The sequence below is a fragment of the Chiloscyllium plagiosum genome, unplaced genomic scaffold, assembly GCF_037043375.1.
Source record: "Chiloscyllium plagiosum isolate Xiang-an unplaced genomic scaffold, Cpla_swu_hap1 HiC_scaffold_8, whole genome shotgun sequence".
Lineage (NCBI taxonomy): Eukaryota > Metazoa > Chordata > Chondrichthyes > Orectolobiformes > Hemiscylliidae > Chiloscyllium > Chiloscyllium plagiosum.
Window position 1 is genome coordinate 50,942,254 of NW_028270146.1, and position 12,051 is coordinate 50,954,304.

Genomic DNA, 12,051 nt, shown 5'->3' on the forward strand with positions numbered 1-12,051 from the left:
CTAGGCCATTTGGCCCATCGAACCACCTCTACCATTTGATCATGGCTGATTTGTTTCTCCTGCATTCTCCCTTAATACCTTTATTAATCAAGAACCTAACTTTCTCTGATTTGGTGAATGCATAGCATTCTGAGGCAGTGAGTTCCACAGATTCACCACTGATTAACCATGTGATATTTACTCAGCACAATTCTATGATCATCACAAACTCAACTGATACATAGTCAACATTATTACTTCCGATTTATCATGTTGTTTTGAACAAATTTCTGTTTTTCCAGAGTTACTGTGACAGTCAGTGCATTGCTATTGTGTTACAGAGCTTGATGCATATTCCTTGATAAAAACACACAAGCACTGTAAAACCAATGATATTTCTAATCATTAGGGCATCACCAGTCTTCATATGTTTTCTCTTCATTTCATTCAATTTAGGTTCATTTCAACTAACTCAATAAATTTTGGTTTAACATCTACAGTACTAACTTATGGCAATTCCTATTCATCCTGTGCTTGCTAACCAATATTGAATCTAGTTAAGCAATGCCTCAATTTTAAAACTTTCATCCTTGTTTTCAAATCTCCCTTGCCCCTATATATATCTGTAATCTCTTCTAGCCAAAAAAAAAAATACCTGTAGTCCTCTAATTCTTTTTTCTTGGGCATCCCTGATATTAATCATTCAATCATTGGTGCCCATGCCTTCAGCAGCCAAGATTCTAAGTACTTGAGTTCATGCCCTATACCTATCTGGTTCCCTGCTTCTCTTTTTCCTCATTTGAAACACTCCTTGAAACTCATCTCTTTGACTAAGCTGTAGGCTATGTACTCAAATCGCATCACCTTATGAGGTTTAGTGTGAAATTTTGCTTTATAACTCATGCAAAGCACTTTGGGTTGTTGAAGACCATTTATGAACATAGGATAACAAACAAGAACAAGATATGTAAATAGTTAATCAAGTCATTGGAGAAAATACAGGAATTTTGATTGGAGGTAGATAAAGTGACTGTGGTGAGGTTTCCCTTTCATTCTCTGTGCTCCACAAGAAATTATCATTTTATTTTATAAAGTGTAGCAACTTGTTTGCAAACATATAATGCTCATTGGACTGACAGAATTACAGGGAGATGCAGGAATATTCCCAATAACGCGATTGTCCAGAACCAGGGCTCACAGTCCAAAGATTCAGACTAAAACATTTAGGACTGAGATGAGGAGAAATTTCTTCATCCAGAGAGTGGTGAACTCATGGAAAGCACAAGAAAGAAGTTGAAGTCAAAACATTATATAATTTCAAGCAGAATTTGAATAAAGTACATGGGACTAAAGGAATATGGGAGAAAAGCAGAACTATTGAGCTGGGTGACCAGCCATGATCATAATAAATAGCAGAGCATGCTTGAAGGACTGAATGGCCAACTCCTGCTCCTTTTTTTCTATATTTCTATGAATCATACATTTGACCATTGGACAACCGTGGGACACAAAAATGAAAGTTGGTCTGGATTTATTGTCAAGATTGTGCTACGTTCTATTTTCCACAACCAAACCATTACATTAAAAATTTGTGAGATATGACCCTTAACAAACTTAATAGTCTACGTGCCATTTGAAAAATATGCATTTTAGAAAACCTTAACCCTATTCTCAGGCTTACAATTCAGTTTTGAAAATGCAAATAATAAGGGAAATAATTAATGAATCAATCAGACTCTCAATTTCAAGAATAGGATACATATTAAAGGAAACAATAAGAGAGAGATAAAAATGAAATTACGGAAGAGTTCAATGACACTACAATGTCCCTTTTAGACTGCTTGCAATTCCTTTCAGAGAGGATGTGGAAATCAAAGCCATTCCTAGCAATAAAAGTGCTAGAGCAATGCAATGCCCAAACATACATTATGTTCTAGGTAAACGGTTACACAATTACTCCAAGACTGACAGCTCCTGTTGATTGTAGTTCTCAACTTATGGTTGGATTTTGTTGATCCCTGGGGTTCCTTTCTTTTTGACTGCAGCCCTCCTTTTGTGACCAGTCATATTGCCTTCTTGCTGACTGCAGTTCTTCCTTTTACCCCGATTGAGTTAGACTTTCCCAGTTAAAATTAAGGCATGGTAGCGAGTGAGCTTCATGGCAACATTTGCGCTGTTGTCAAGGGTGAGTTAGAAACATAGAAAATACGAAAAGCAGTAAGTAAATTAGCCTTTCAAGCCTGCGCCACCATTCCATATGATCATGACTGATCATCCAAATCAGTAACTTGTTCCTGCGTTCTCCCTATAACCTTTTATCCCTTTAGAACTAAGAACTATGTCCAGCCTCTTCTTGAGAGCATTCATATTTTTGGCCTCAAACACTTCCTGTAGCAGGGAATTCTACAGACTCACCTCTCTCTGGATGAAGAAATTTCTCACCTTCTCAGTGTTAAATGGCCTACTCCATGTCCTTAAACTTTGACTCCTGGTTCTGGACTCCCTGGTCACCAGGAACAGTCTTCCTACATCTAGTACTATTAAACTACTGTTAAAATTTTATCGGATTGCATGAGATCCCCCTCAAAATCCAAAAGTCCTGTGAATATAGCCATAACTAATCTAGCCTCTCTTCATATGTATTCCCAGGAATGGTAAATCTTCATTACACTCCCTCCAAAGCCAGAACATTCTTCCTCAGATAAGGAGACCAAAACTGCACAGTAGATGTATTCTCACCAATGCCCTGTACAGTTTCAGCACTGCTCCTATATTTGAATCCTTTCACCATGAATCACGGAAGCTGAAACTTTATTGCTGGAACAGCACAGCAGGTCAGGCAGCATCTAGGGAACAGAAGATTCGACGTTTCGGGCACATGCCCTTCTTCAGGAATGAGCAGAGAGTGTTCAGCAGGAGAAGATAAAAGGTAGGGAGGAGGGACTTGGAGGAGGGGCATTGGAAATGTGATAGGTGGAAAGAGGTCAAGGTGAGGGTGATAGGTCGGAGTAGGGTGGAGGCGGAGAGGTCAAGAAGAAGACTGCAGGTCAGGAAGGCAGTGCCGGGCTGGAGGGATTCAGCTGAGACAAGGTGGGGGGAGGGGGGATGAAGAAACTGGTGAAGTCCAAGTTCATCCCCTGTGGTTGGAGGGTTCCCAGTCGGAAGATAAGACGCTCCTCCTCCGACCGTCGCGTTGTTGTGGTTTACCCCCCACCAACCCAACCTCCACTCCCGGCACCTTCCCTTGCAACCGCAGGAGGTGCAACACTTGCGCCCACACCTCCCCCCTCACTTCTCTCCAAGGCCCCAAAGGAAACTTCCATATCCGCCACAGATTCACCTGCACCTCCACCCACATTATCTACTGCATCCGCTGCAGCCGGTGTGGCCTCCTCTATATTGGGGAGACAGGCCGCCTACTTGTGGAGCGATTCAGAGAGCACCTCTGGGCCACCCGGACGAACCAACCCAATCACCCTGTAGCACAGCATTTCAACTCCCCCTCCCACTCCACCGAGGATATGCAGGTCATTGGACTCATCCACCGCCAAACCACAACAACGCGACGGTCGGAGGAGGAGCGTCTTATCTTCCGACTGGGAACCCTCCAACCACAGGGGATGAACTTGGACTTCACCAGTTTCTTCATCCCCGCTCCCCCCACCTTGTCTCAGCCGAATCCCTCCAGCCCGGCACCGCCTTCCTGACCTGCAGTCTTCTTCTTGACCTCTCCGCCTCCACCCTACTCCGACCTATCACCCTCACCTTGACCTCTTTCCACCTATCACATTTCCAACGCCCCTCCTCCAAGTCCCTCCTCCCTACCTTTTATCTTCTCCTGCTGAACACTCTCTGCTCATTCCTGAAGAAGGGCATGTGCCCGAAACGTCGAATCTTCTGTTCCCTAGATGCTGCCTGACCTGCTGTGCTGTTCCAGCAATAAAGTTTCAGCTTTGATCTCCAGCGTCTGCAGACCTCACTTTCTCCATGAATCACGGAATCCTTACAGTGCAGAAAGAGGCCATTTGACCCATTGCGACAGCACCATCTCACTGAAGAGCATCCCACCAGACCCAGGCACGTAACTCTGCATTTACCATGGTTAATCCACCTAATCTGCACATTCCTTGACACTACTAGGCAATTTAGCATTGCCAATACAGATAACTTGTACATCTTTGGACTTTGGATGGATACCCACACAGATACAGGGAGACCATGCAAACTCCACACAGACAGAAAATAACATTTGCCTTCTTCACTGCTACTGCACCTGCTTGCTTACTTGCAGGGACGGATATACAAGCACATCCAGGTCTCGTTGCACCTCCCCCTTTCTGAATCTATCACCATTTACACAAAAATCTACCAAAGTGAATAACTTGACAGTTATTCATATTATACTTAATCTGTCAGGCATTTGTCCACTCACTGAAATTGTCCCACTATTCTGCCGCTCAGAAAAAAACAATTTATTCCTACCTTTTGTTTACTGTCTGTCAATCAATTTTATATCCATGCCAATACACAACAATACACAACTCTACAATCAACATTTCCTCTAAACTGTGTAGCTGTGATGTTGCCTGACCTGCTGTGCTTTTCTAGCACCACTCTGATCTAAATCCTAGCTATGTGTACAGTCTCTCCAAGGTTCCGCTCATGGGGATTACATCGACACACCAATCATGGGCACTGACTTCTGGAAGTCGCTGCTGTACATGGACCCCATTGGTCCACGTAGCCAAAGAATAAAGAGAACAAACGCTACTCCAGTCCCATGCATTTTAATTGGACATGCTAATCGCTTATGAGAGGCCTTATTAAAAACCTTTTGAAAGTCCAAGTAAACCAAATCCCATGGCTCCACCTTATTCATTCTACAGGTTTCACATTTGAAAAGTTCAGTAGATTTGTCAAACATGATTTCCCTTTCATAAATCCATGCTGACTTTGTCTGAGTTTGTTTTCCAAGAGCTCTCTATTAAATCTTTTATAATGGACTCTAACACTTTTCCCACTACCAATGTCAAGCAAGTACACAATTCCCTGTTTTCTCTCTTCCTAGTTTTTTTTAATACTGGGGTTACATTAGCAATCTTCCAGTCCATGAGAAGTGTTTGAACTTCTATAGAATCTTGATAGATGATCACTAATGCATGCAGTATTGCTTGGATTGCTTCCTTAAGTACTCTTGGATGAAAATTATTGGGCCCTGGGGATTTATCGGTCTTTAATCCCATCAATTTCCCTCACACCATTTTCCTACTAACATTGATTTCCTTCAGTTCCTTCCTCTCACTACACCTTGTGTGCCCCAATATTTTTGGGAGGTTATTTGTGTCCTCCTTTTCGAAAACAAAACCAAAGTATGTATTTACTTGGTCTGCTGTCATTTGTTCTCCATTATAACTTCCATGACTATATGACTATAAGCTTTAAGCAGTTATTTCGAGTGTGCATGTGCTTCTCAGCTTTTCACTTATGGAAGCAAGACGCTGGAGCAATACTCGGTGAAGCCTCATATTTAAACCTTAGCTGGACACCACTACAGATGCTGCAAGCCAGAATTACCATTCAAACTGCCTTTAAAGTCCAAACACACATAACGGAAGAAAACTAAGCTCTCTCACTGCTTCACAGTGAATGGTATGGAAGTGCTGGTGAATGGGATGTTAGAGAGAAGCTCAGTCCTCTTCCTGGATTGCCACAAAAAGTGGCCAACTCACCAGTCAGGTCACCTGAATAGAAATAACAGTATGGGTCAGTAAAAATCCCCACAGTGAAATAGAAGGCTGAGAAGAGTATAAAGGAGGTCAATGATCTTCTGCACTCTGCAAGGATAAATAGCACCATCATCTTTCTGCTACCTCACACTCACAAGGCCAATGCTAAGTCTAATGCAGTCTTTGAATGCCTTTCATGCAAGTTGATGGACTACAACTCTCAGCAGCATTCAAACCAGCCACTCAAAGCATCACACTGTCATGTTCTCTTCAAGAAATTGGGCAGCTCACCTGCTGCTTTCCCATGCTATTTTGCCAGATTTTATGTTTCCTGTTCAAACTCTCAAATGGCTGGTAAAATTCAGTTCAATGTTTCTGAAAATGAATCAGCCGATGCAGCTAAGAACAAGATCTAGGTAACATTCTGACAGGCATCAAAGAAAACAAAAAACATACCATTGTAAATAACAGGCAATGATATCTTGAAGAAAAAAAGCCAACACTCCACCATCGTCTAGTCTTTTCTCACCTGCCTATATTCTCATACTTCTAAATAGCATCTTCATTGATGGGCCATAATCTGTAACGTTACTGGCCAGCTACTTAATTGGATCAAACATATCAACACCATGTTTGTAAAGGAAGGCAGAGTATTGTGATAGATGGCTCATTCACTGACACTCAAAGCTTGTCCTCTTTGTCAATTTGGGAACATGGTGCAATATTCAACGCTCAATCAGATTGAGAGTGCAGCAACAGGAAGTAAGAAGTATGACTAACCTAGTAAGTAACTGAACACACTCCACTTTTTTGGCAGTCCTAACACTGGACTCTATCCCAATGTCCACCACTTGAGCACAACCAACAGAGTTTATTGTAGTCAATCACCATAATTACTTCTTTAGTAATACTTAACTTCTTGAGGCCATCAAAAAGACACAAATAGGAAAGCAGGAATGTCATCAGCAGTAAGTGATAAATCATCCCAATGTGAGTATTCTTTTTTCATACCTGATTCAAAATCCTGCAATACGTAACCTAGAAATATAATACAATGATTCACTCCTATTGTCTCAGTGCAATTATTGCTATCACGGCAACATCACCAACATTGCAAGAAGTCATAAAATAACATCAATATCATTAACAAAGCCAAGCAAAAATTAAAAAAAAACCTTTCAGCTTTATTTTGATTGGGTAACAGTTAACACCACATGAATAATATGAGTCCAACTTCCATTCGAAGATTTTCTTTTAAGGTGGTGACACTGCATCAATCTGAAGTTCTTTCTTTCTTTTGATAATTTTTGCAATGTCGTTCTTCAGTTTTCCCACACAACTTTCCAATTCCTCTCCCAGCTCTTCGATCAGTTGATTTCTTTCATTTGAAAAATACCTGAGGCAAAGAATACGTCCTTCATCCTAAAATGCATTACAAAAGAAACATTAATTCGGAGGCACCAATGAAAAGTTCCTTACCTAAATATAAAGTGGGATTTAAATACCATTATCCAAAGGAAGATGCAAAGTCCAAGTAAAATATGGAAAGGAATTAGAGTCATAGATATGGACAGCATGGAAATAGACCCTTTGGTCCAAATCATCCATGCTGACAAGATATCCTAATCTATTCTAGTCCCATTTTCCAGCACATGGCCCACAGCCCTCTAAACATTTCATATTCATATACCCATCCAAATGCCTTTTAAATGTTGTAATTTTACCAACCTCCACCACTTCCTCTGGAAGCACATTCTATATGCACCATCTTCTGGGTGAAAAAGTTGCCCCTTAGGTCTCTTTTACATCTTTTCCCTCTCACCCTAAACCTACGCTCTCGAGTTCTGGACTTCCCCTATCCCAGGAAAAAGACCTTGTCTATTTACCCTCTCCAGGCCCCTCATGATTTTGTGAACCTCTATAAGTCACCCCTCAGCCTCCAATGCTCCAGGGAAAACAGCCCCAGCCTTTCAACCTCTCCCTTTAGCCCAAATCCTCCAACCCTGGCAACCTCCTTGTAAATCTTTTCTAAAATTTCACAATATCCTTCCAATAGGAAGGAGACCAGAATTGCATGCAATATTCCAAAAGTGGCCTAACCAATGTCCTGTACAGCCACAACATGACTTCCCAACTCCTGTACTCAATACTCTGACCAATAAAGAAAAGCATACCAAACACCACCTTCACTATCCTGTGTACCTGTGACTCCACTTTCAAGGAACCATGAACCTGCACTCCAAGGTCTCTTTGTTCAGCAACACTCCCAGGACCCTTACCATTAAGTGTATAAGTCCTGCTCTGATTAGCAATTCGAAAATGCAGCACCTCACATTTATCTAAATTAAACTCCATCTGCCACTCCTCAGCCCATTGGCCCATTCGATCAATATCCCGTTGTATTCTGAGGTAACCTTCTTTGCTGTTCACTACACCTCCAATCTACAAATTTACTAATTATACCTCCGATGTGCACATTCAAATAATTTATATGAATAGGTCTTTTTGAAACTGGATGCCATGAAGAAATGGTTGAGACTTAAATAGACTATTGTAGCCTTACAGAATTTCTTGTTATAGTTTGATTATACATTCAGAATAATACTTAGCAGAGGAATACGAAGTTTTAATCAAAAAGTCTTAATTTTTTTAAAAAAATCTCTTTTTGACTGTTTATATTTGAGTGTTTTAATGTTGTTTTTACAATTTCTTTTCAACATCTCCTGTGACTAGTGTGTATAATTTTACTGTTGGGTGATAGTCACAACGTTTAATCCAAGACTGTCAATAAGGTGCCATGCTGCCAGGAGGCACAAAGGACCTACTGAGTGTGACTGATCCCTTCAATTTACATTGGAGAAGTTAAAAGTTTCTGTGCAGCGTCCCTGGGCTCATCATAGCTGTGATTGGCAGCAAAATGAATTGAATTAATGTCTGTCCTTCCTCTAGGGCATTAAATATCATCATTGTAAAATTTAAAATCATTATCCTGCCTGATTATTGGGATTTGTATTAATTTCTGACAGTGAAAAGTAGAAATCCAATGCTATTTGTATGACCTTGCTATGCACATAAATAGTACTGCATTTGACAATGTACCAGCAGTAACTGAACTTCAGTAACAGGAATGAATTGAATGGAAATATTTTGAGACATTTTTCTGATGTGCGTACAATGGTCTGGTTAGTTTTGGCAAACAACAAATAATTGTGGATTCTACCAGGAGTAGGACAGAAAGCAAATTAAAGTCTTTCCTTTTGTGCTGTTATAAACCTGGATACATTTTAGCATCTTGAGTACTGTCAAAGCTGAGATAGAGTTATAGAAATTTACAGCATGGAAACAGACCCTTTGGTCCAACTCATCCATGCCAACCAGATATGCTAAAATAATCTAGTCATATTTGCCAGAGTTTGGCCTATATCCCTCTAAACCCTTCCTATTCATGTACCCATCCAGCTGCCTTTTAAATGTCATAATTGTACCAGCCTCCACCACTTCCTCTGGCAGTTCATTCCATACATGCACCACTCTCTGCATGAAAAAGTTGCCCCTTAGGTCCCTGTTAAATCTTTCCTCTCTCAACTTAAACGTATGCCCTCTAGGTTTGGACACCCCTACCCTGGAGAAAAGACTTTGGCACTTGTCACTTTGTCATGCCCCTCATGATTTTATAAAGTTCTGTAAGGTCATCCCTCAGCCTTTGATGCTCCAGGGAAAATAGCCCCAGCCTATTCAACTTCTCCCTACAGCTGAAACCCCCCAATCACGGCAACATCCTTATAAATCTTTTCTGAACCCTTTCAGGTTTAATGACATCCTTCCCATAGGAGGGAGACCAGAACTAAATGCAGCATTCCAAAAGTGGCCTAACCAATGTCATGACCTCCTATGCGCAGTGCACAGACCAATAAAGGCAAGCATACCTTACGCCTTCTTCACTACCCTGACTACCTGCGACTCAAGCAGACAACAACCTAGAAAATTGTCCAATGGCTCTGTGCGGTAACACATGCTGCATTCACTAAAGTTAAGGCCATTAATTCTTACATTAGAGAAAATAAATATAGAAAGTAAAACCAACACAAACATTACAATTTTTTAATAAATTGACCTAAGCATCTTACAGTAGGTAGAAGACTTAAAAATGTTCTGGATCAATGGTGCCGGAAGAGCACAGCAGTTCAGGCAGCATCCGAGAAGCTTCAGCAAAATCGACATTTCGGGCAAAAGCCCTTCATCAGGAATAAAGGCAGAGAGCCTGAAGCATGGAGAGATAAGCTAGGGGAGGGTGGGGGTGGGGATAGAGTAGCATAGAGTACAATAGGTGAGTGGGGGGAGGAGATGAAGGTGATAGGTCAGGGAGGAGAGGGTGGAGTGGATAGGTGGAAAAGGAGCTGGGCAGGTCGGACAAGTCCGGACAAGTCAAGGGGACAGTGCGGAGCTGGAAGTTTGAAACTAAGATGAGGTGGGGGAAGGGGAAATGAGGAAGCTGTTGAAGTCCACACTGATGCCCTGGGGTTGAAGTGTTCCGAGGCGGAAGATGAGGCGTTCTTCCTCCAGGCGTCTGGTGGTGAGGGAGCGGCGGTGAAGGAGGCCCAGGACCTCCATGTCCTCGGCAGAGTGGGAGGGGGAGTTGAAATGTTGGGCCACAGGGCGGTTTGGTTGATTGGTGCGGGTGTCTCGGAGATGTTCCCTAAAGCGCTCTGCTAGGAGACGCCCAGTCTCCCCAATGTAGAGGAGACCGCATCGGGAGCAACGGATACAATAAATGATGTTAGTGGATGTGCAGGTAAAATTTTGATGGATATGGAAGGCTCCTTTAGGGCCTTGGATAGAGGTGAGGGAGGAGGTGTGGGCACAGGTTTTACAGTTCCTGCGGTGGCAGGGGAAAGTGCCAGGATGGGAGGGTGGGTCGTAGGGGGGCGTGGACCTGACCAGGTAGTCATGGAGGGAATGGTCTTTGCGGAAGGCGGAAAGGGGTGGGGAGGGAAATATATCCCTGGTGGTGGGATCTTTTTGGAGGTGGCGGAAATGTTGGCGGAAGATTTGGTTTATGCGAAGGTTTGTAGGGTGGAAGGTGAGCACCAGGGACGTTCTGTCCTTGTTACGGTTGGAGGGGTGGGGTCTGAGGGCGGAGGTGCGGGATGTGGACGAGATGCGTTGGAGGGCATCTTTAACCACGTGGGAAGGGAAATTGCGGTCTCTAAAGAAGAAGGCCATCTGGTGTGTTCTGTGGTGGAACTGGTCCTCCTGGGAATACGGGGTGGCATTTTTGCAAGAGATAGGGTGGGAAGAGGTGTAATCCAGGTAGCTGTGGGAGTCGGTGGGTTTGTAAAAAATGTCAGTGTCAAGTCGGTCGTCACTAATGGAGATGGAGAGGTCCAGGAAGGGGACTGGTTCATAATTATTACAGAGACACACATCTCAAATTCATTTTATTTAACTGAACCCACTGCAATATATTTCAGCCAAACAGGGAGCACGTGAGGGGCAGGATTGAGGCACAGGAGATAGAGCCAGAAGCTACATAAATGAAGACAGAAACAGACTTGGCAGTGCCATTCTTCCCCAATGTACCTCTGGACTAGAGGCTGTCAGGACAGATAGGGAGATTCTCTTCTGCACAAACAAAGGAAAAAAAAGCCTGTTTCCAAAAATAAACATGTGTAGCTGAAAATGATGGAAGAGTTTGGGAGAAAGACTGTAGTTAGAAAGTGCTTTGGCAGATAGTGTGGAAGAGGTTTAAGGCATAGCACTTCAACAGTCTTAATGTTTGCGCTAGCCCAACCATCACACTCTACCTCTCATTCTTCCTTCTTAAATCTTCAGCTGCACATCACTCCTCATGCTAACAGACTTTCAGGAGTAATTGCCCTTTCTATGTGTAGGTACTTCCTCACATCCCCTTTAACAAACTATCAGTGACACTCAGCCTCATCTCAATACAATGTCACATCCACCCCTCACAGTGATCCTCCACAAATGCTGCCCTTCTATCCTCCCAAATCATCAATTTCTCACGCTCAGACATTTCTTCCTTCTCTTTTTGCATGTGACAAGCGCAGAGACCACCAGGAGGAACAGAAAACCAAAGGTAGCCCTTCAGCCACCTCCACTTTGATGACCACAGAAGAGAAAGTGCAGGAGATGGCCAATCTCATTATGCCTAGCTATGGGAGTAAGAAACAATCAACTGGTAGCATACCATATCACATGGTTTATAACACTTATTCATGTAGATTTGATATCAGACGCTAAAGCTGATAAGTGTGTCATGATAGCTGAGTAACCGATTACCTTGTTAATTCTAATTCATGTGTTTCATCTAGGTGTCTAATGTGCA

General features: G+C 42.5%; 1 protein-coding gene across 4 annotated transcripts in view; it reads right to left on the reverse strand.

The window, feature by feature from the left end:
* Positions 1-6,879: 6,879 nt before the first annotated feature.
* The window catches only part of LOC122553559 (kinesin-like protein KIF28), a 103,916-nt gene continuing 98,744 nt past the window's right edge, over positions 6,880-12,051 (reverse strand). For 3 of the 4 annotated variants that reach the window (XM_087989824.1, XM_087989823.1, XM_043697544.2), the window contains exon 24: positions 6,880-7,127. In XM_087989824.1, coding sequence (XP_087845950.1) covers positions 6,960-7,127 — 168 coding nt within the window. In that variant the 3' untranslated portion in view covers positions 6,880-6,959. The remainder of the gene's footprint in view (positions 7,128-12,051) is intronic. The other variant, XM_087989825.1, reaches the window with a different exon arrangement.